Source organism: Oryctolagus cuniculus, chromosome 16 (assembly GCF_964237555.1).
Source record: "Oryctolagus cuniculus chromosome 16, mOryCun1.1, whole genome shotgun sequence".
Taxonomy (NCBI): Eukaryota; Metazoa; Chordata; class Mammalia; order Lagomorpha; family Leporidae; genus Oryctolagus; species Oryctolagus cuniculus.
The window spans coordinates 53,747,981-53,771,779 of NC_091447.1; the positions used below are offsets into that span (position 1 = coordinate 53,747,981).

General features: G+C 49.8%; 1 protein-coding gene across 1 annotated transcript in view; it reads left to right on the forward strand.

Moving 5' to 3' along the window:
* Positions 1 to 23,799, forward strand: part of LOC103345127 (ATP-binding cassette sub-family A member 13) — a 347,717-nt gene that overhangs the window by 173,489 nt on the left and 150,429 nt on the right. Inside the window, exon 35 of the mRNA XM_070059456.1 lies at positions 14,086 to 14,335. Within this exon, the coding sequence (XP_069915557.1) occupies positions 14,086 to 14,335 (250 nt within the window). The remainder of the gene's footprint in view (positions 1 to 14,085; positions 14,336 to 23,799) is intronic.

The window sequence follows — 23,799 nt, forward strand, 5'->3', positions numbered from 1 at the left end:
GCTTCCAGGAGACTACAGTGAGGTGGCATCCGAGTGACATCCAGGTTACCCAGCTCTGCTCCTCATCTCTCGCTGCCACGGGTCGGAGACGGGGCCTGGCTCCCGGATGCTGCCAGTCTGTGCCACACCTGGCTGTGACGGCACAGAACCTCGCCCAGAACCACAAGTGCTGAGTCCATTCTCACCGTGCACTGGCGTTGCAGACTGAACCGTGTCCCCTCAATGTTACTATGTTGGATTCCAAACCCCAGAGCCACAGCGGGGGACTGCATTGGAGACAAGACTTTTACACTTGTAATGAAGGTTCGGTGAGGTCATGTGGGTGGGTGCGAGTGTCCTGTGAGAGGGACACGTGACAGGGACAGAGACCCAGGGTTCCTGTGCCGTCGGGAAGGCAGCGTGGGGCTCGGGGAGAGGAAATCATCTCCATGCCAGGGAGAGAGGCCCCAGAGGACCCCAGCCCTGCTGTGACAGCTTGGTCTCAGACTTCCAGCCCCCAGGACCGTGAGGGAATGGGCTTGGTGCCTGTGGCACTTGGTGAGGGCAGCTTGTCCTGGTCCCAGAAGACCGAGATGGGGCGTTTATGAAGAAACAGGTTGGTTTTGGGTAAGGGATCTGGGGGCTGGGAAGGCACGACTGGGCCTGGTGGATGAGCAGGGGCCGGATGGGTGCTTTAGAGCAGCCTGCTCTGCTGAGACCTAGCCTGCTCCCCTGGGACCTGCGTTGATCCCTGCATGACCCAGGCACCTCCTAGAGCTCCTCCCCCTCTTCACACTGTTACGTTGGCAGTGGCGTTTCAACATGAGTCCTGGCAAGGACAAGCCGTGTCCACGTCACAGTGCAGCCCAGGCGGCTCCTTCCCTTGCTGAACTCACACAGTGCAACGAGGGAGGTTGCAGGGCTGGCCCTGCCCGGCAGCTTGGCTCAGCTCTGCCTGCTTCAACCACTGTGCTGAGGCGGGAGCAGCTGGAGTCCGTGGGCTCCAGCCCAGCTGTGGTGCAGGCCTGGGTCCCCTGCAGGCCACTCCTTCTCTCCCGTGTGGACTCTTCTCCCTCCCTCCACGGTGGCCCAGACTGAACACGTGCTGTGGGTGGTTACTTATTCCATGGTTTTCTTCCTGTAGAGTCAGTGTTTGTATCTCCCAGTGGTCAAGTCCGAGAGTGGATTCTCTCAACACTGCCCAGGGATCTGATCCTGCTGCCCTGGCCAGCTTTCCCCTACCTGTGCCAGGTCAGTTCCAGTGTCCCCTCTGGAGGAGCCCCGTCCTGAGCTGTAGAGAAAACAGGAGGCCATGCCTGAGGGTCTGTGTCTGCCCCCCACCCTGCCGTCTGTACCACGTTCCTTCCTGTCCCCGAGACTTCCCAGTTCCCAGAGTCCCTGGCATTGTTTTCGGCCTCCTGTTCCCACTGGGGAGTCAACACGCTCTCCACGCTTCCTTTAGGACAAGCCAAGCAGCAGGAGGCAAAGATTTCCTCCACCACTTCCCCCCCGCCCCACGGCCACGTTCCTTTCTCAGAAGAGCTGTGAGACGCACTCTGGCTGCAGGTGCTCGCCTCTCTCGTGGGCCATGGTCCCCTCGGAGCACACGTGGGAGGTCTCGCCTGGCCTCACTAGTGGCCAGCAGGCCACGGGGTTCAGAGGGCAGTTTTGCGAAGTACCCAGCTCCTCCTTGTTGGGCAAACTTCCCTCTCCTTGGACTCTGACATCGCTCTTAATGTCTCCATGGTGAGCTCTCTCTTCCCAGTTCCTCCTCTGCAGGTGAACCTCGCCTGCTCCTAACCCAGGTTGCTCAGCCAGCCCCTAGCCACTCTCCTCGGGGCCAGAACTCTCATCCCCACCCCGTGCCACTGTGGCTCACCTGTCACCCGTCAGCTCAGATAGCTGCTGCGGCCCTGGCTGCCCCTAGCACCCCGATGCTGGCACCTCCGGCCACGTCCGTCTCAACATGCTCACGCCTGACCTATGATTTTCACCAGAAACCTGTGTTTCTCCCCCATTTTCCTTAGTCTTCAAAGATTGCCTCACTCTCTACCTGGTGTGCGAACAGCAGTGTCAGAGCTGTTCTCTCTCCCTCTCCATGGTCAGTCATCCCTCGTTGCCATCAACAGATTCTCCACGCTACAGCCCCCGTCTCCTCTTATAAATAAGTATCTGATCATTTACTCTCATTTACAGACACTTAGAGGTTTTCAGTCTCTGGGCACAGTCCTTCTCCTCCTCTGTGCTGCAGCTAAACCCCACCCCTTTCAGCTTTTTCCCCCCAGAGCCTGCATTGCAGCTCTGCCCCCTTCTCTGAGGGTCCCTGCTGAGGCTTCAGTGCGTGGTTTGACCGCCCTTTGCATGGGCAGTGCTTGCCACCTGGCCAGGCCAAGTCCAGTCCTCCTTTTCACTTGTCCTGGTCCCTGCTCAGCAGTCCCAGCCCCGTGATGGGTTGCACGACGTTGTTAATTGCACTTGCTTCCCGTCTTTGCCCACTGCCAGCCCAGGCAGGCAGATCCAGAGCTGTCTGTCTGAATCCTGCCATTGAATGCAATGTCTTTTCACGGTTGTCACGGGACCCACATTTCTTGTCTCGCTGGCTAGAGGGATGGGTGGGTACCCGTGTGCTCAGCATGTGGCTCCCCGGGTTTCACCTCCAGAACTCTGGTGCCGGGAGGTCTGGGTGCAGGTCTGATCTTCAGAGGAGTGGATCAAGTGGATCCCCAATGCAGAATGAGCTGCCCCCACTGGGTGCGCCAGGACCTGGCGGCTGTGTCCAGGGTACAGTGTTGAGAGAAGGGAACTTATATTAAGGGAGGTTTAAAAGTCATCCAGGTACTTACTGCAGACGGCATGTTCCTAGACCCAGCTTTCCTGAGTTTTGGCCCTGAAGACTGAAGCATTCGCGTTTGTAGTGAGCACTCCACGGTCAGGGATTTGGGTGGTGTGTGGGCCCCGCTACGGAAAACACCCTCTCAGAGCCTTTTCAAGCCTGGGGTTTGCACGAGAGGTCATAAACCCATGCAACACTGGGCGATCCTGGAAGGATGGCCGGCTTCCCCGTGTGGGCAGCTGCCTTGGCTTTCATTTTTAAGAAGCTGTATCCTCTCTGTGGAGACCTGAGACTGCATTTCGGTTTTCAGCTGAGTGGTTTGCCCGCAGCACCTCGTTCGAGCCTCCGTTTTCTTCTCTGCGACTTAATCCTCTGCATCTCATCCCTAATTGTGCTGCTTCTGGTGACGGGAAACAGTCTCAGCAGTGAACAACCTGCAGGGGCCTCCACCCTGCCTCGCTTGTCCCGCGTGGGGCTGCCCTAATTCCTGGCCTCTTCAGAGAGCTGTTCCGATTCCACCAGTGTCTCCTGGGCCTCAGCTTGGTGTCAGTCCCAGCAGGCCGTCTTGTCTTCTTTGTCCACACTTTCTTAAACTTCAAACGCTGCCTTCCCCACCAGCGAGGTAGGGAGGCACCGTGGCTGCTGCTAGTCAAGGTTTGCTTTGCACGATTGCCAAAACCAGCGGACAGCTAGCAGCAGGCTCCTCTCCAGGAGAGAGTCTGCCAAAACCACATGGAATTGAAATAGACTTGGGCAGGGTAAATGCCGGTGCCAGGTGCCAGGAAGTGGCTGCTTCTGTGGGGGCAGTGGGAAGTCAGGAACGTGTGTGGAGCTGCGACCCTGGCCGGCACGCAGATCAGAGCGGCCAAGGCGGCTCCTCGGGCTGCTGCCGAGTGTTTCCCATCCTCCTCTCCAGACCGGGGGCCACCTGCCTGTGAAACGGCGGCGCTGGTGTGCTTCTGTCATCTGAAGTTCAGTCACTGCCTCCCGCATCGTGATGGGCAGCTTTGGTCATCCAGACAGGACCAGCTCTGGGCAGCCTGCACTGACTCGTGCCGCGAGGGCTTCACCTGCTCCCTGGAGCCTGGGGGCGCTGCATCCCAGCCTGGCTGCACGTTGCCTGTGCCTTGTTCAAGGCACTGTGTCTGGAGTGTTTAGTATCATACCTCGATAGGACCCAAATGAACACTTGAAATTCATTTGTGTCGTATACAAGGACCCTTCAAAGTTTCCTGAAAACGTGGAATGGAAAGTTTACTGGGGAACAAAAAGGTTTTGAAATCCTTGCAGTCTTCTCAAAATCACATTTTCCCTGAATTTTTGATGAACGTTGCAACATGGATTCTAAAAAATTTTGTGCTAAAACAAACATCTGTAAATTCTGTTTTCCACAAACTTTTGAATCACTCTGGTATAATTTATAGCCTAAAGTGACTTTATGCAACATTTTTAGTAATTCTGTGCATGGAGCAAAGTTACACGATGTGGAATTCCCCCTTGTGGTGTCACGTTGGCACAAGATGTTTAGGGTCTGGGAGTATCCCAGATCTCACAGGGTTGGTTAGGGAGTCTGGCTAAATCCTGATTCCAGTCTCCTTTCAACTCCTCTATCTCACTTCCTCCTTCCAAGAAACAGAGATGCCTCTGTGAGATGCTATAGTGGCCTCTTTTGTTTAAAAATAAACTTATTTGAAAGGCAGAGTTACAGAGAGAGGTGGAAATCTTCCATCCACTGGTTCACTCCTCAAATGCCTGCAACAGCCAAGGCTGGGCCACGTCAAAGCCAGGAGCCTGCAATTCCCTGGAGGTCTCCTACGTGGTTGTCAGGAGACCATCTTCCACTGCCTTCCCAGGCACATTAGCAGGGAGCTGGATTGGAAGTGGAGCAGCCAGGACTTCAACCAGTGCCTGTTGAGATGTTGGCATTGCAGGAGGCGCCATAACCCACCGCACCACAATGCCAGCCCCTGTAGTTATGTGAGACCACAGAGCAAAAGCAGGACTTTGGTCACTACTTTGTGCCTCTTGCACTCTGGGAATCATATCGAAGTGGAGCCACTGTTAGTGGTGTGGAGACTGCTCTGGAGTGAGGCCCAGCAGGTGGACTGTTACAGCTGCGAGCGGCATTGACTCCAGTGAGACTGGGAGGTGCAAGAGTGGCACTAAGTTTTCTGCGTAGAGGAACAATGGACCTAGGAGAAGGGAGACTTCAGCTCGGGAAGGTGACATAGGATCAGGGATATTGACTCCCGTGTTTGGCCAACGCCCATCGGAGCCTACTGAGTATCTCACTCAGGCTGCGCAGTGTGCCGGGGCTGAGGACAAGATGAACTGTGGTCAGCCGCTCACATTACAAGGCCCTCATTGCCTGTGGAGAAGCACACAGGTGGAAGGTGGTGCAATCAGCAAGGGAGGTGAGCAGGAGACGCAGGCTGAGGCAGAGCTGAGCGTGGCGGGAGTGAGGGTCCTCGTCTCTGATTCCGTCTTTACCTCCCCTCACCGTGCCCAGATGCCACCTGGAGCCCTTTGCCTGCGTTGCCATCAGTCGGTTTTCCTGCGGGTACTGTTTGAGCCAGTCTTCAAGCAGACAGACATCTGAAAGTGGAGCCCACATGGCTGCCTGAGGCACATTCTGCCTCCCAAATGTGGTCAGGATTGGGGTGCGTAAGGTTCCCCTAACATCGATTAAAACTGAGAAGGGGACTGGTGCTGGAGACCCAAGTGTGGTGCCCTTACACAGCCACTGGAGGACGAGCTGTGTTTGGTGCCTGTGAGGCAAAGCCCAGACTGGGCTTCGTTGGCCTGCCCACGTGGGCAACACTCAGTGGCGGTGCTGGGGCTGCACCTGCTTCCCTGGACGTCAAGCCTGCTCAAGGCGTAATCACAGGAGTCCCCGCAGCCTCGAGCCACTCAGCGAATGTGGCTGCATGTGAGGGATGACCCCTCCTCGGTGGGCTCCTAAGCTGGCGCTTTATGGCGCTTCTGCTGTTACAGGCAGTCTTTTCAAAGAACCAAGCGACGCTGCCAAAGCTACGTGGCAGCTGGAGCTGCACAGGCCCGGCGTGTGGACAGTCGCCATTTACCTGAGTCTCCTGCTTCTGTCTTTAGAGGCAAACAGTGTTTTACCAAAGTGATGTACTAGGTATAAAAAGCGAGCAGACGAGGTGTTGTAAAATTAGATGAGATGTGCTTGCGAGATCATAAATAAAGCCGTCCAGATACACACACACACTCACGCCCCGTCATCGTCCTCTCTCCCCTCTCTCCCGTACCTTAGTAAAAGGACGTCTGGTTTTGCCGATTTTCTCCTTGGAGATGCACAAATGATATGAATAGGAACACGGTCACAATTTGTGAAAATTCATGCAGCAATCGTCTTCGCGTGGACAAAGCTGAAGACCACGCTGTCTAACTTCTTGGTTTGTAAATGGGGGAAACTGAAAGAAAATTGCTTTCTCAAACTGTTCCGTGCATTCAGAGGAAGCCAGGCTGAAATTCAGGCCCCCCGACTCCTGCTGCTGTGTCGCGTGGCTCCCAAGTGAATTTACTAAGACCCACCTTGAAGGTGTGCCCCTGAATGGCAAGCATGTTCCGCGGGTCCGCTCAGCATCCCGGGGGCTACAGGAGAGCTCACGGATCCTGTTCCCCTGAGTGCTGAGTGCATGTGCGGTGACGTCTGCCTTTGCCTGTCAGAATTCTGAAACCAGGGCATGGCTGGGGTGCGGGGGCGAACATCCTGCAGGCTCTCTCCCCAGCCGCGTGACGTGCCCTGTCTCACGGTCGCTGTCTCTGCACAGACTCCGTCTGCTCTAGAGCTCCCTGCAACACCCTCCCCAGCTGGCAGCTGACACCCTGGTATTTTGGGTCCCGGGCGTCGGCAGCCTCCTTGCAGTACCTCCCTGTGACCACTGCATCCGTGCCCTGTTGGCCGGGGAAAGCTGTCAGGGGCCGTCACAGTGGACCTGGCCCAAGGCTGGGAGCTCCTTGAGAAGTTTACTCCACCAGGTGACTAAGCCCCCACCCTGGTGGCCACACGAGTGAAAGCCCGCTGTTTCACACACTGCCCCCTCGTCTCCCATTTAACTTACTTCACCGCCTCTCCTGAACTGGACTTAATTGTAAGTAAATGAAAGGCCTCAACTATGCTTATTTATTTATTTATTTGAAAGGTAGAGTTAGAGACAGAGAGGTTTTCCATCCACTGGTTCACTCCCCAGATGGCTGCCATGGCCGGAGCTGTGCTAATATGAAGCCAGGAGCTTCTTCTGGGTCTCCCACATGAGTGCAAAGGCCCAAGCACTTGGGCCATCTGCTGCTTTCCCAGGCCATAGCAGAGAGCTGGATCAGAAGTGGATCAGCTGGGTCTCGAACTGGCGCCCATATGGGATGCCGGCACTGCAGGTGGTGGCTTTACCTGCTATGCCACAGAGCTGGCCTCACAACTGTGTTATTTTAAAGATCCATTTCAGCTCTAAGATTATGTGATTCAGTGAACAGAGGATTAATATTTATTCACTTATTGGAGAGGGAGTGGTGGGAGGGAGAGAGAGAGAACTCTCATCCATTGGTTCAGTCCCCAAATGCCCACAGGAATTTGAAATTCAGTCCAGATCTCTCATGTGGTGTCAGGGACCCGATTACTTGAGCCACGACCTGCTCCCCAGGGTGGGTGTTGGCAGGAAGCTGGGCTCGGCAGCAGAGCAAGGACTTGATTGAGGTGCTCTGATATGGGTGCCGACTCTCCACAGGGATGCTGAGTGCCCAGCCCAGTGAGGAGGGAATCACACTCCTTCCCTCTCATGAAACTGCGCTTCATCTCCTGAGTAAGGTGTAGTTCTTTCAAAATAATTCATTGCAAGATGGATAAAAACTCGTTTAAAAAAAAAAAAACAAACCAAAATTGTGAAGGCAACTAAAGTAGTCATAACCTCACCACACAAACAAGCATAAGTCTTAGAGGTTGAAAAATACCTTAACTGCCTTAATTATTTTTTAAAGGTTTGTTTATTTGAAAGGTAGATTTTACAGAGAGGCAGAGAGAGGTCTTCCATCTGCTAGTTCACTCTCCAGTTGGCTGCAACTGCTGGAGCTGTGCCGATCCAAAGCCAGGAGCTTATTTTGGTTAATATGTGTTAAGACTGAATTTTTTTTATTATACAATGAACAGATTTCTTGTATTTTGTAGACATGATTATAGGAACATAACAATTCTTCCCTCCCTCCCTCCTCCTCCTCCTTTTTTTCCTTTTCCTTTTTGTGATACTTTAAATTTGCTTTATAATCACAGGCTTAATATTCCACTAAAGATAGTGTTTAGCAAGTAAAAAGTAGATTGGGGCTGGCGTTGTGGCGCAGTGGGTTAACGCCCTGGCCTGAAGCACCAGGCCAATTCGAGACCCGGCTGCTCCTCTTCTGATCCAGCTCGCTGCTGTGGCCTGGGAAAGCAGTGGAGGATGGCTCAAGTCCTTGGGCCCCTGCACCCACGTGGGAGAGCGGGAAGAAGCTCTGGCTACTGGGGCCATCTGGGGAGTGAACCAGCAGATGAAAGACCTCTCTCTCTCTCTCTCTCTCTCTCTCTCTCTCTCTCTCTGCCTCTCCTCTCTCTGTGTAACTCTGACTTTGAAATAAATAAATCTTTAAAAAAAATAGACCACTGTTCCACAGGCCTATAGACAAGGGCTATAAACCATAATCAACTCATAAGATGTCAGTTTCATTCTTACACATTCAGGGTTTGTTTTTTTTTTTTTTTTTTTTTTTTTTTTTTTTTTTTTTTTGCACTGTGTTAGCTACCACAAATCAGACAACATGCATGTGATAATTGTCATTTTAGGTCTGGCTCATTTCATTAAGCATAACTGTCTCCAGTTGCATCCATTTTGTTGCAATAGATTTTTTTTTATGGCTGGGTGGTAATCTGTCTTGTCTATATACAGAGGAAATGAAATTAGCATATGAAAGAGCTATGTGTACCCCCAAGTTTTTTTTTAAGAGTAAAGGTTTGATTTTATTTTTTTTTGTTTTGACAGGCAGAGTTAGTGAGAGAGATAGAAAGGTCTTCCTTGCGTTGGTTCACCCCCCAAAATGGCCACTATGGCTGGTGCGCTGCGCTGATCCGAAGCCAGGAGCCAGGTGCTTCCTCCTGGTCTCCCATGTGGGTGCAGGGCCCAAGCACTTGAGCCATCCTCCACTGCCCTCCCAGGCCACAGCAGAGAGCTGGACTAGAAGAGGAGCAACTGGGACTAGAACCCAGTGCCCATATGGGATGCTGGGGCCGCAGGTGGAGGATTAACCAAGCGAGCCACGGTGCCAGCCCCAAAGAGTAAAGGTTTGTTGTTGGGTGGGGGAAGAGAGCATGTGTTCCGGAACACGTCCTCTTAAACCTTTGCCTGGGCGGGGACAGGCAGGGAAGTAGGAGTAAATGAATCCCACTAGGGTGGGGGTGGAGGTGACACTGGTGGTTGGGCCATCTGGTCACCTGGCTTTCAGCAATGGCGGTTGTCGCTCCCCCTCTTCACGGAGGAACGACACAGGACCCTGCGTTGTTCTTTCGTCTGCTCGGCCCTCCCCGGGTTTGCTGCTGGTTCTTCCCGGGTTGGCTACCGACCCTTCCACCTCCGTGGAAGGGCGGTTCCCCCTGCCACTTTCCCCACTTCCGCGGGGGAGCGGCACACCACCGGCCGGCTCTCTCAGGGGCTGCACAGGTGTTCCTTCAGATAGATGTTCCTGGTGCATGTTGTCTCTCTCCTCCTTTATAGTCCTCTTCCACCAATCCCAACTCTGCTACCCACACGCCGAGTACGCTGCTCTCCTCCAATCAGGAGCAGGTCCTGCTGTTTATTGGTTGAACTGGAGGCAGCTGTGTAGAAGTTGTTACTCCTCTCCCAAGGCCATATTGTGGGAGAGCAGATGCATAGAATAAGTCTTAATTCCAGTAACAGTCTAGTCCGAGTTGCTCCCCACAGGCGGTGGTGGGCTAGAGCATAGGATGGCATCCGGGCGTAGATGGTGACGCAGATAAGACTGTACCATTTTACTAACACTCCCCCCTTGTGGTTGTTATAAAGCAAGTGCTATATGGGACTAAATCAGCCCCCAAAGTCCAGGAGGGGTGGGGGGATGATGATCTGTCTTTAGAGCTACTTCCTGCTGACTTGGGGCAGTGAGTTACTCTCTGCTGACATGCCTGCCCCCGCGTTTAAAGCCACTTGGTTCACAATAACTAAGTTATGGGTCCACCCAGATGTCCATCAGTTGATGACTGGATGGAGAAAATGTGGCATAAACAGATCATGAGTTTTTAAAATGTTCATTGTGTTTGGAAGGGAGTGAGAAGGAGCAAAGTCTCACATCCACTGCCTCACTCCCCAAGTGCCCCCAGGCGAGGGCCGGGAGCCAGGCCTCCACACGGGTGGCTGGACTCCCGGTGCTGGCACCATCGTTTGCTGCCCCGCAGGGAGGAGCACCATGGGTGGAGGTGGGACTTGGTCCTGGCGCTCGAGGCAGCACGTGCTGCGCTGAGCATCTGCCCCAAAGTGTTTGTGAAACAACTCACGGAGCACAGTTAGCAGAGCCGGGATGACCCACGTTTGCTTCCCACGGAAGACTGTGGTCTGCCGGCCGCCAGCAGTGTGTGTGAGGAGACCCGTTCCTGCCAGCCGGCAGTACTCCAGGTGTCAGCATCTTTCATCTTTACGGTACAGAGGAGCTGCAAACCCCCACCGCTGCCCCGTTCTGCAGCACCGAAGCACTGGCTCGCTCGCAGATCTTGGGTGAGCTGCCTGTTTTGCATGCTGGCTGTCCACTTTCCTTTTGAAGTACTCTCTTCACTGACTTGAAAGTATTACCTTCATGATGCTGTATTTTAAAATATCTAAGAACATTTGCATGTCCTTGGTAATGTGGACAGACATTCTGAGGCTCCTGCAGAAACTTTGATATTGTAAGTTCCTCACGAGGTGTTAACGTTTGAATATGTGCTGTTGCTGGACCAAGAAAAAAAATGTTTGGACATTTTCCCCTGAGCGATTTGATGGTCAGGGTAAATGGGAGTGCGTAATTATATATGTAACTAGAGTCCTTGAATATAATTACACTCATAAGTCATATAAGACAATTCATAACAATTTGGTCCAGCATTTTAATTTTGACTGTTAAATTATTCATGCGAACACTTTTCTAAGATTAGCCATGAATATTTGATTGGTGGTTGATTCATAACCATAAACTATCTTAGCCTTTTATTTTTTCCTCATTTATGACCAATTAACACATATGGGAAGGTGGAGAAAATTTATTCTTATGTGGGGAACACCTCTCTCCAGAGAGTTACCGAGGCTCTCCCACCAGCACCCGCCGTGCCTGGAGGTCAGTGTTACGCCTGCCCTGACGGCTTCATCGGTGTCGGATCATAATCCTCGTTATCTGTTTTACAGCTGAGATGACATTCCGAGAGCTCGGTGATTTTAGGAGTCGCACAGCGTGTGGGTGGGTGAGACTGCACTGGAATCCGGTTGGTGGGGGTGAACTTGCCTCACCCCGCTGTGACTCTCACATGACCTTCGCTGAGCAGGGCCAGTGAGCGACAGCACCCCTGCTCCCATGCCCACTGCCCCACCAGGGAAAGTTTGCCCAGTTCAGTCACAGCATTTTTATTAAAGATTTATTTATTTGAAAGGCAGTTAAGAGAGAGGGAGAGACAGATCTTGCATCCGCTGATTCACTCCCCAAATGTCCACAATGGCCAGAGCTTGTCAGGCCAAAGCCAGGAGCCAGGAACTCCATCCAGGTCCCCCATGTGAGAGGCAGGGCCCTACGACATGACCTGTCACTCACGGCTTTCCCAGGTGCATTAGCGAGGATCCGGACTGGAAGAGAAGCAGCTGGGACTTGAGCAGGCACTCACTTACAATGCCGGCGTTGCAGGCAGCAGCCCGACCCGTTGTGCCACCGCGCCAGCCCCTAGTCACACAGCTTTGTGCCACTTCTGTTGACAACGGGTGTTTGCAGTGCACCACCATTGGCAGGCAGCTGTGTGTGGTGTCTGGCGTGACTGACAGCAGATGCCGTGTAAGGCCGTGTGAGGGTGGTGGCCTGTGGGCGTGGACCGCCAGGCCCTTCCGGAACCTCTCGAGGCGGAACCGTGGGATGCACCTGCTTTGCCACTGGATGAGCTCCTCACTCAGCTGCCTGCAAAGACAGCAGTTTTCTCAGTGATTACCTTGAGAAGTCACGTGGCTGGGCAACAGGAAGCTCCTGCATGATGTTGGCCAGGCCCACACACGCCCTGTCGGCCTGGTAACCTCATGTGGTTACCAAATGTGGTGTAATACCGTGCCTCGTGGCATCAGAATCGCTCCGTGGCTGACTTAACTGTCATAGAGAGCTGCGTGTGAATCCCCACTGATAATGCATAAAGTTGGTGGCCCACAGCCCAGCCAGGCATCATCTCTCCGAGGTCACATGCATATGACTGCTGCTGGTTGCGAGGATGCTGCTCGAACCCCCACTTGGGTGCCTCTTCTCTCACTCCCCCCCCAGTAGCCCAGGGACTGGCTCCGGGGTGCCGGTGCTCTCAGCTCCGCCCACCTCCCTCAGGACACTTGATTCCCCTTTGCTGGGTGATGTCTTTGTAGTTTCTTCTCCACTGCTCTGTCACACTCTCAAGAGGACAGAAACCAGAGAGGGCGTGCCGTCCACACTGTGGGCCCAGCAGAGGTCTCAGAGCAAAGAGGGAGTTAATCCAGATGAGTGTGTTCATCCCCAGCTGTGCGTCTGCAGCTCTGGGCTCAAAGCACCACAAATAATCTATCCTTCAAAGTGGCACCGCTTCTTTAACACTGCGTTTTGGGTTTTGCTTGTTGCTCTTCTGTTAAGCTGGTTCAGTATTTGCAGCCGAGGGTGCTTTTCACGTAAGATGTTTCGTATTGGACTTTTTTTTTTTTTTTTTTTTTTTTGACAGGCAGAGTGGACAGTGAGAGAGAGAGAGAGACAGAGAGAAAGGTCTTCCTTTGCCGTTGGTTCACCCTCCAATGGCCGCCGCGGCCGGCGCGCTGCGGCCGGCGCACCGCGCTGATCCGATGGCAGGAGCCAGGAGCCAGGTGCTTTTCCTGGTCTCCCATGGGGTGCAGGGCCCAAGCACCTGGGCCATCCTCCACTGCACTCCCTGGCCATAGCAGAGAGCTGGCCTGGAAGAGGGGCAACCGGGACAGAATCCGGCGCCCCGACCGGGACTAGAACCCGGTGTGCCGGCGCCGCAAGGCGGAGGATTAGCCTAGTGAGCCGCGGCGCCAGCCTCGTATTGGACTTTGAGTACAAGCTGTGTTCCTCCGTGCAGGTGTGGGTGACGTCACCCTCTGCCTGCCTCTCCCTCCTCCTCACCCTCACGTTGAGCAGCTTTGCTGAGAGCACCTGGCCTAACCCGGCGCAGGTGCACGGAGATGTTTGGCGTGTCCTAACCGGGGCGGTGTGGACAGATGGTTTGGAGGAGTCTGCAGAGGATCGGTAGACCTACGACGCACACGTCACACTTCTTCCCGACTGTACTTGTCCCTTCTGACAGCTGAGGACCCCCTTCAGATTTGCTGTGTCCTGAGGGGATGAGGGGCGCTCTGGGCTGAAGGCTCAGTGGTGGCCGTGCAGCCTCCAGGGAGTGTGGAAGGTGCGGGAGGGGTTGGGGTGGAGGGATGGAGGAACGGCACGTGTGGAGGTTATTCCCAGAATCCTGCTGGGCACATAACCTGGGGATTGCCAAGGAAAGACCTCCGTTAGGGACAGAGAGAAAACGCAGTGGGAGGCGGGGAGGATGGAGGGTGAAGGGCCGGGTGCCTGGCGGGTGGCCAGGCAGAGCAGCCTCAGTCAGGGCATTGGGCCATAGAACCTCCCGGCATCTTCTGTCTTTGCTGTGTGCCATCCTAGCTGACGTCCCAGGCTTCATTTCAGCTGCTGATGGTGGACATGAGGCCCCGCTCACCTGCTCTGTGCTTGGGGACAAGGCCAGGTGGGACCCATGGCATTCCTCCTCAGGGCCATGCGCTCTGACCCTGCAGGCCAGGGAGGCAGAGGCCTGTGCTTGGTGCCTCTGTTTCCTGTGACGCAGGGAGCACTGTGTGTGTATGTGTGTGTGTGTGTGTGTGTGTGTGTAGGGGGGTGGTGGCCCACGTGGCGCTCCCCAGGCTGTTGGTTGTCGCAGGCTCACCTATAGGATAATTGAGGAGAATCTGCAGGACCAGCCTCCTGCACCTGACCAGCCCCTGTGGTCTCTGCCCCTGCAGGTGGCTCACCTGTGCGGCCCCCACCTGTGCAGGGCCGCCAGCTCCTTGTGGCACAGGTGGCTGCCCTCCTGCATAAGCAGCTGCGCCACATGCTCCGGGCCTGGAGGGGCACGCTCGCGGACCTGCTGCTGCCTGTGCTGTTCGTGGCCCTGGCCATGGGCCTGTTCATGGTGCGGCCCCTGGCCACCAGCTACCCTCCCCTCAGACTGACACCTGGCCACTACAAGGGGGCCGAAACCTACTTTTTCAGGTAAGGAGCCTCCTCGCCACCCTTTTAGCTAAGGATTCCATTGGGATGGATTGTAAACAGTGTTATGGGCTGAGTGTGTGTCCCCCCAAACTCAGGTGTGGAAATCAAGTCCTCAGCTTTATGGACTCAGAGACGGGGCCTGTGGCAGGCAACTTGGCCGTGCGGGTGGAGCCTGACGAACGGGATGGGTGCCCTGCTGGGAGGAGAGCTGGGAGGCTCCTCCCTTGTGGGGTGCTGCGCCTGTGCCTGGGGCCCCGAGAGAGGAAGACGCTGTCGGCAGCCCAGGAGGGGCCCTCGCCTGGGGCCCGATTACGGGGCCACGATCTCAGCCTTCCCACCCAGAGCTGTGAGGGACGTGCCTGTGTTGTTTATGAGCTCTCGGTTTACGGGACTTCTTGTGGCAGTCCGAGCAGGCTGCAGAAACCACCAGCCGCTTTTGTGGTTCTCAGAGTCGCAGATAAAAATGCCCAGTAATTGTGCTCTGCTGATTCCTGAAGTCTGGGTTCACCAGGAGACCTCTGAGCAGGTGCGGGGGCTGAGGAGGTGGCCTGGCCTCCGATCCCCACGTCAGCAGCTCCTCCCCGTGACAGCCAGGGGCCCCGGGGACAGGGGACACGAGGCCACCCGTGCCATCCGAAGGGCCCAGCACCACCTGCCCTTAGCAGGAAGGAGGGGCCAGGTACACGAGGAGTTTGGGGGAATTTAGCAGCGTGTGTGAGCGGTGTGTCTTACAGCACCATCCACAGCTGCCGTGGAGACAGCGGCCCCTCCCTGCACACACCCCTGTACTGAGAAAACCTGAGGCCGGGTGGGATCCAGACCAGAGGCGTCCGCGTGCCGGCCCCCGGTGGGATCAGCAGCCTAGGATTTCAGATCACGTGGGCGTTGTCTCCGAGCTCTCTGGGTTCCACGTCACAAGCTATTTGGGGACCTACAGGAGGACTCCCAGTTCCATCAGCTCCCTTTGGATTCCACCGTCTGTCACTGTCATGGGGCCCTGTCCTGTGCCAGGCACAGTCTTGAGTGGGGCTGTAATGATTGGCAGTCGGGATGGGAGGGTGGAGCTGGGGACTCTGGCTGAGGATTCTTCCAGGGGTGTGGACAGCAAGGGGGCAGTGTCAGCTCTGCTCTTGTCAAATATGTGCTTCGATTCCAGTAATGAGCGTGGTTAGCTAGTCTACGTGCTTGCTAATATTTCTGCAAGTTTTACAGTGATGTGTGATTTGGAACTGGGTTTAAACAAATCCGGGGGCAAAGGGAAAGTTGGTATAAACTGCTGGGTTTCCCCCTGGGGTCCTATTGTCTCATCTCCCTGCATGTCCTTAAGTGCCAGGCCCAGCAGGGCTCTGCTTTTGCAGCTGCACCCGTGTCCCAGGCCCCTACTTCCCACTGGCTAAGCCCACTTTGGGGGCCACAGAGTTTATTAACCAATCATTCTCATGAACTGTCTAAAATGCACATGCCGAGTGTGTGAGATGTCCACTGTGATTTTTTTCTCCCAAATGCTCAGATTTTTGTGAAAGAGCTGTAACTTTTGAGTTTTTTATTTATAAAGTATACATTTAAAATATACATTTTTTTGACCAAGGGAGATCGATCCAACTCCCATCCACTTGTCATGCCCCAAATACCAGCTGGGACTGGGCCAGGCCGAAGCCGGGAGTCGGGAACTCCATCCAGGTGACCTTGTGGGTGGAGGGACCAAGTCCTTTGGTCTTCTCCCGTTGCCTCCCCCGGTGAGCATCAGCAGGGAGCTGGAACCTGGAGCAGAGTCAGGACTCAAACCCAGGCCCTCTGATACGGGCGTGAGTAGCCCAAGCAGCATCTTAGTCGTGCTGTGCCAAATGCCTGCCCTGAAAATACGTGTCGTGAAGAAAACGATAAAGTACAGTTTAGCCAAGTTAAACCCACACACAGGAATAAACCTCACGTAGCATTCTGTCAGCGATTCTCCCAGGCACCCTTTGCTGTTCAGTGATCTTCACGTTACGTATAATGCTTTTAGCTGCGTGTATTTTCATTTTTATGATGAGATCACACCATAACGATCTCTGTAACTTTTTATACAGTCACCTGTTTCATACCTACTCTTGTAAGTTGGCGGAACTGCACTGTCCGCTGTTCATGGCTGTAATGGACAGGGGCTCCGTAGTCACTCAAACAATCTTGATTGTGGGGCATGTGAAGGCTTGTTTATCTTTTCGTACTAAAGGCACAGCTGCAGGAGCATCTTGGTTTCAGATTTATGTGAGTGTAATTATTTTCATCATCATTCGTTTCTATTAGACATTTTGGGGGCAAAGGCATCCGTTTTGTCTGTGTAGATATGGCCACATTTTCCTTAGAAGCGTGTGCTAATTTACAGTCTCACAGAGTCATTGGCTGTTTTATTCAGTAACATTTATTGTGCACCTGCTGTTTGCTGGGTCCTGTTCTGGTGGCGGCTGCACACATACGGGTGCAATAGGCCCAAACCCTGCCCTGGGGGAGCAGGGAGCTCCTGTCTGTGGGCTCTCGCTCTTTTCCGATAGTCCGCGCTTGGTTCTCGTGACGTTATTGGGCAGCTCTTTGGTACGTCCCGCAGTTGAATGTCCTCCCGGCTCTAACGTCTCCCTTTAGGCACTGGATGCTGAGAGCCACGCCCCGCATGGACGTGAGTCCCACGTTGCAGCTTCCCTCTGACTTTTCCTCATCTCCCCACCCTGTCTTTGTCTTTTCCTCTTTCCTCTGGGCCTGGAGGGGAATTCCCTGCACGGTGTTCGTTTACTGCCACCACTCTTGGTTGATTCCAAACAGCTATTTGATTTCTCTCCCACCATTAATTTGGTGATTATGGTTTTCTTTTGAAAGCATTTTTCCTGCTTGCAGAATGTTCACTTTCCATGGAAGTAATGCACTCTAAAATAATTTTTTTTATCTTTTATTTAATGAATATAAATTTCCAAAGTACGACTCATGGATTACAATGGCTTCCCCCCAATACCGTCCCTCCCACCCACAACCCTCCCCTTTCCCACTCCCTCTCCCCTTCCATTCACATCAAGATTCATTTTCGATTATCTTAATATATAGAAGATCAGCTTAGTATACCTTAAGTAAGGATTTCAACAGTTTGCTCCCACACAGAAACATAAAGTGAAAAATAATAGATGATTTTTTTTAAATGATGATGAAATCAGATCAGACCTATTGTCATGTTTAATCCCAGTGAGAGTCAAGTTGGGAGTTGATAATTTCTTTTTTTTTTTTTTTAACAGAAGATCAGTTTAGTGTACATTAAGTAAAGATTTCAACCGTTTGCACCCCCATAGAAACACAAAGTGAAATATATTGTTTGAGTACTCGTTATAGCATTAAGCCTCAATGTACAGCACATTAAGGACAGAGATCCTACATGAGGAGTAAGTGCACAGTGACTCCTGTTGTTGACTTTACAAATTGACACTCCTGTTTATGGCATCAGTAATCTCCCTATGCACCAGTCATGAGTTTCCAAGGCTATGGAAGCCCTCTGAGTTCTCCAACTCTTATCTTGTTTAAACACGGTCATAGTCAAAGTGGAGGTTCTCTCCTCCCTTCAGAGAAAGGCACCTCCCTCTTTGAAGACCTGTTCTTTCCACTGGGATCTCACTCACAGAGATCTTTTGCCAGAGTGTCTTGGCTTTCCATGCCTGAAATACTCTCATGGGCTTTTCAGCCAGATCCAAGTGCCTTTAGGGCTGATTCTGAGGCCAGAGTGCTATTTAGGACATCCGCCATTCTATGAGTCTGCTGAGTATCTCACTTCCCATGTTGGATCACTCTCCCCTTTATTTATTCTATCGGTTAGTGTTAGCAGGTACTAGACTTGTTTATGTGCTCCCTTTGACTCTTAGTCCTTTCATTATGATCAATTGTGAACTGAAATTAATCACTTGGACTAGTGAGATGGCATTGGCACATGCCACCTTGATGGGATTGAACTGGAATCCCCTGGTATGTTTCCAACTCTACCAATTGGGGCAAGTCAGCTTGAGCATGCCCCAAATTATACATCTCTTCCCTCTCTTATTCCCACTCTTATGTTCAACAGGGATCACATTTCAGTTAATTTTCAACACTTAAGAATAACTGTGTGATAATTACAGAATTAAACCAGTCATATTAAGTAGAACAGACAAAAAAAATACTAAGAGGGATAATGTATTAAGCTGTCCATTAACAGTCAGGGCTATGCTGATCAAGTCACCATTTCTCATAGTGTCCATTTCACTTCAGGAGGTTTCCTTTTTGGTGTTCAGTCAGTTGTCACCGATCAGGGAGAACATATGGTATTTGTCCCTTTGGGACTGGCTTACTTCACTCAGCATGATGTGTTCCAGATTCCTCCATTTTGTTGCAAATGACTGGATTTCGTTGTTTCTTACTGCGGTGTAGTATTCTAAAGAGTACATGTCCCATAATTTCTTTATCCAGTCTACCGTTGATGGGCATTTAGGTTGGTTCCAGGTCTTGGCTATTGTGAATTGAGCTGCAATAAACATTAGGGTGCAGACCGCTTTTTTGTTTGTCAATTTAAACTCCTTTGGGTAAATTCCAAGGAGTGGGATGGCTGGGTCGAACGGTAGGGTTATCTTCAGGTTTCTGAGGAATCTCAAGACTGACTTCCATAGTGGCTTGACCAGTTTGCATTCCCACCAACAGTGGGTTAGTGTCCCTTTTTCCCCACATCCTCGCCAGCATCTATTGTTGATAGATTTCTGAATGTGAGCCATTCTCACTGGGGTGAGGTGAAACCTCATTGTGCTTTTGATTTGCATTTCCCTGATTGCTAGTGACCTTGAACATTTTTTCATGTGCCTGTTGGCCATTTGGATTTCCTCTTTTGAAAAATGTCTATTGAAGTCCTTGGCCCATCTCTTAAGTGGGTTGTTGGTTTTGTTTTTGTGGAGTTTCTTGATCTCTTTGTAGATTCTGGTTATTAACCCTTTATCTGTTGCATAGTTTGCAAATATTTTTTCCCATTCTGTCGGTTGTCTCTTCACTCTCCTGACTGTTTCTTTTGCAGTACAGAAACTTCTCAATTTGATGCAATCCCAATAGTTGATTTTGGCTTTGACTGCCTGTGCCTCCCGGGTCTTTTTCAGAAATTCTTTGCCTGTGCCAATATCTTGAAGGGTTTCTCCAATGTTCTCTAATAACTTAATGGTGTCAGGACGTAGATTTAGGTCTTTAATCCACGTTGAGTGGATTTTTGTGTAAGGTGTAAGGTAGGGGTCTTGCTTCATGCTTCTGCACGTGGAAATCCAGTTTTCCCAGCACCATTTATTGAATAGACTGTCCTTGCTCCAGGAATTAGTTTTAGATCCTTGATCAAATATAAGTTGGCTGTAGATGTTTGGATTGATTTCTGGTGTTTCAATTCTGTTCCATTGGTCTATCCATCTGTTTCTGTACCAGTACCATGCTGTTTTGATTACAACTGCCCTGTAGTATGTCCTGAAATCTGGTATTGTGATGCCTTGGCTTTGTTTTTGTTGTACAAGATTGCTTTAGCTATTCGAGGTCTCTTGTGCCTCCATATGAATTTCAGCATCATTTTTTCTAGATCTGCGAAGAATGTCTTTGGTATCTTGATTGGGATTGCATTGAATGTATAAATTGCTTTTGGGAGAATGGACATTTTGATGATGTTGATTCTTCCAATCCATGAGCATGGAAGATTTTTCCATTTCTTGGTATCCTCTTCTATTTCTTTCTTTAAGGTTTTGTGATTCTCATCGTAGAGATCTTTAACGTCCTTGGTTAAGTTTATTCCAAGGTATTTGATTGTTTTTGTAGCTATTGTGAATGGGATTGATCTTAGCAGTTCTTTCTCAGTCATGGCATTGCTTGTGTATACAAAGGCTGTTGATTTTTGTGCATTGATTTTATATCCTGCCACTTTGCCAAACTCCTCTATGAGTTCCAATAGTCTCTTAGTAGAGTTCTTTGGATCCTCTAAGTACAGAATCATATCGTCTGCAAAAAGGGATAGTTTGACTTCTTCCTTCTCGATTTGTATTCCTTTGATTTCTTTTTCTTGTCTGATGGCTCTGGCTAAAACTTCCAGAACTATGTTAAATAGCAGTGGTGAGAGTGGGCATCCCTGCCTGGTGCCAGATTTCAGTGGAAATGCTTCCAACTTTTCCCCATTCAATAGGATGCTGGCTGTGGGTTTTTTATAAATTGCTTTGATTATATTGAGGAATGTTCCTTCTATACCCAATTTGCTTAGAGTTTTCATCATGAAAGGGTGTTGAATTTTATCAAATGCTTTCTCTGCATCAATTGAGATAATCATATGGTTTTTCTTTTGCAGTCTGTTAATGTGGTGAATCACATTGATTGATTTGCGAATGTTGAACCATCCCTGCATACCAGGGATGAATCCCACTTGGTCAGGGTGGATGATTTTCCTGATGTGTTGTTGTACTCTATTGGCCAGAATTTTATTGAGGATTTTTGCGTCTATGTTCTTCAGGGATATTGGTCTGTAATTTTCTTTCAGTGCTGCATCTTTCTCTGGCTTAGGGATTAAGGTGATGCTGGCTTCATAGAAAGAATTTGGGAGGATTCCCTCTTTTTCGATTGTTCTGAATAGTTTGAGAAGAAATGGGATTAGTTCTTCTTTAAATGTCTGGTAGAATTCAGCAGTGAACCCATCTGGTCCTGGGCTTTTCTTTGTTGGGAGGACCTTTATTACTGTTTCAATTTCTGTTTCAGTTATGGGTCTATTTAGGTTTTCTATGTCTTCATGGTTCAATTTTGGTAGATTGCATGTGTCCAGGAATCTATCCATTTCTGATAGATTTTCCTGTTTGCTGGCATACAGGTCCTTGTAGTAATTTCTGATGATTCTTTTTATTTCTGTGGTGTCTGTTGTTACGTTTCCTTTTTCATCTCTGATTTTATTGATTTGGGTCTTTTCTCTTCTTTTTTTAATTAGTTGGGCCAATGGGGTGTCAATTTTGTTTATTTTTTCAAAAAACCAGCTTCTCGCTTGGCTGATTTTTTGTAATTTTTTTTGGATTCAATCCTGTTAATTTCTTCTCTGGTTTTAATTATTTCTCTTCTCCTACTAGATTTGGGTTTGGTTTGCTGGAGTTTTTCTAGGTCCTTTAGGTGCGCTGAAAGCTCATTTATTTGGTAGCTTTCCAATTTCTTGATATAGGCACCTATTGCTATAAATTTGCCTCTCAATACTGCTTTTGCTGTATCCCATAAGTTTTGATATGTTGTGTTGTTGTCTTCATTTACTTCCAGAAAGTTTTTGATTTCTCTTTTGATTTCTTGAATGACCCAGTGTTCATTCAGGAGCATGTTGTTCAGTCTCCATGTGTTTGCATACTTTCTGGGGTTTCCTGAGTTGCTAATTTCCAACTTCATTCCTCTGTGGTCTGAGAAGCTGCATGGTATGATTCTAATTCTTTTAAATTTGCTAAGACTTGCTTTATGGCCTAGTATGTGATCAATCCTAGAGAAGGTTCCATGCACTGCTGAGAAGAATGTGAAGTCTGTAGATGTAGGGTTGAAAGTTCTGTAGATATCTGTTAGATCCATTTGGGCAATAGTGTCAATTAAATCTGCTGTATCCTTGTTGATCTTCTGTCTGGATGATCTGTCTATTTCTGAGAGTGGAGTATTGAAGTCCCCCAGTACTATTGTATTGGAATCTAAATCTCCCTTTAAGTCCCTTAACATATCTTTTAAATAGACCGGTGCCCTGTAATTAGGTGCATATACATTTATAATAGTTACATCTTCCTGTTGAATTGAACCCTTAATCATTATATAGTGTCCCTCTTTGTCTCTCTTAACAGTTTTTGTATTAAAGTTTATTTTGTCTGATATTAATATGGCTACACCTGCTTTTTTTTTGGTTTCTGTTGGCATGGAATATCTTCTTCCAACCTTTCACTTTCAGTCTGCCTGCCTCTTTGTTAGAGAGATGTGTTTCTTGTAGGCAACAAATAGTTGGGTTGTGTTCTTTGAGCCAGTCAGCCAAATGGTGTCTTTTAACTGAAGAATTCAGACCATTAATGTTCAATGTGACTATTGATACATAGTGACTTTGCCCTGCCATTTTCCCGGAAATATTTTCTAGTATATGCTTTGAGCTTCCCATGCTCTTTTACTGGTAGGTGTTCTTCCTTTCCCTTCTTTCATATTGATGGCCGTGTTTCTGTGTTTCTGAGTGTAGCACATCTTTAAGTATCTTTTGCAGGGCCGGACGAGTGGCCACAAAGTCTTTCAATTTCTGTTTGCTATGAAAGGTCTTTATTTCACCTTCATTCACAAATGAGAGCTTGGCAGGATATAATATTCTGGGCTGGCAATTTTTCTCTCTTAGCACCTGTGCTATGTCTCGCCATTCCCTCCTAGCCTGTAGTGTTTCTGATGAGAAGTCTGCTGTGAGTCTGATTGGAGATCCTCTGAGAGTAATCTGACGTTTCTCTCTTGCACATTTTAGGATCTTTTCTTTATGTTTCACTGTGGTAAGTTTAATTACCACGTGTCGTGGTGAGGATCTCTTTTGGTCATGTTTATTGGGGGTTCTATGAGCTTCCTGTACTAGGATGTCTCTGTCCTTCTCCAAGCCTGGAAAGTTCTCTGCTAGTATCTCACTAAAAAGGCCTTCCAATCCTTTCTCTCTCTCCATGCCTTCAGGAACTCCTAGAACTCGAATGTTGGTTTTTTTAATAGTATCCTGTAGATTCCCAACAATATTTTTTAGATTTCTAATTTCCTCTTCTTTTCTTTGGTTTGACTGTATGTTTTCCTGTGCTCTATCTTCTAAGTCCGATATTCTCTCTTCTGCTTCACCCATTCTTTTTTTAAGGCTTTCTAATGTGTTTGTCATTTGATCTATTGAGCTCTTCATTTCATTTTGATTTCTCTTCACTATAACACTTTCCTGTTCTACTAGTTTCTGAGTTTCATTTTGACTCTTCCTTAAAATTTCATTTTCACGAGAGAGATTTTCAATCTTGTCCATTAAGGATTTCTGTAGTTCAAGGATTTGCTTTTGAAAACTTCTAAATGTTCTTATCATAAATTTTTTGAAATCCGTATCTTGCATTTCTTCTATCTCATCATCTTCATAATCTTGGCTTGGGGTGTGTTGCTTATTTGGAGGCATCATAGTGTCATCTTTGATCTTGTTCCCTCGATTTCTGTGTTTGTTACTCGGCATAGTTAATTCTTCTTGCATCACTGTGCGTTTTTTTTTTTTTTTTTTTTTTTTTTTTTGTTATGTCCATGTTAAGTGGACTGCCTGCTGTTGGAGGAGCCTTGGAGGCTTGAGATGGGTGTGGCCTGAGAGCTCTGCCTGGTTCTTCCTGGTTAAGGGTGTGCAAAGGTGACACCCTCAGGTTATGCGTGGTAAATGGTAAATCTCTCTCTTTTTATTTATTTATGTATTTTATTTATTCAGGGGGTAAGTA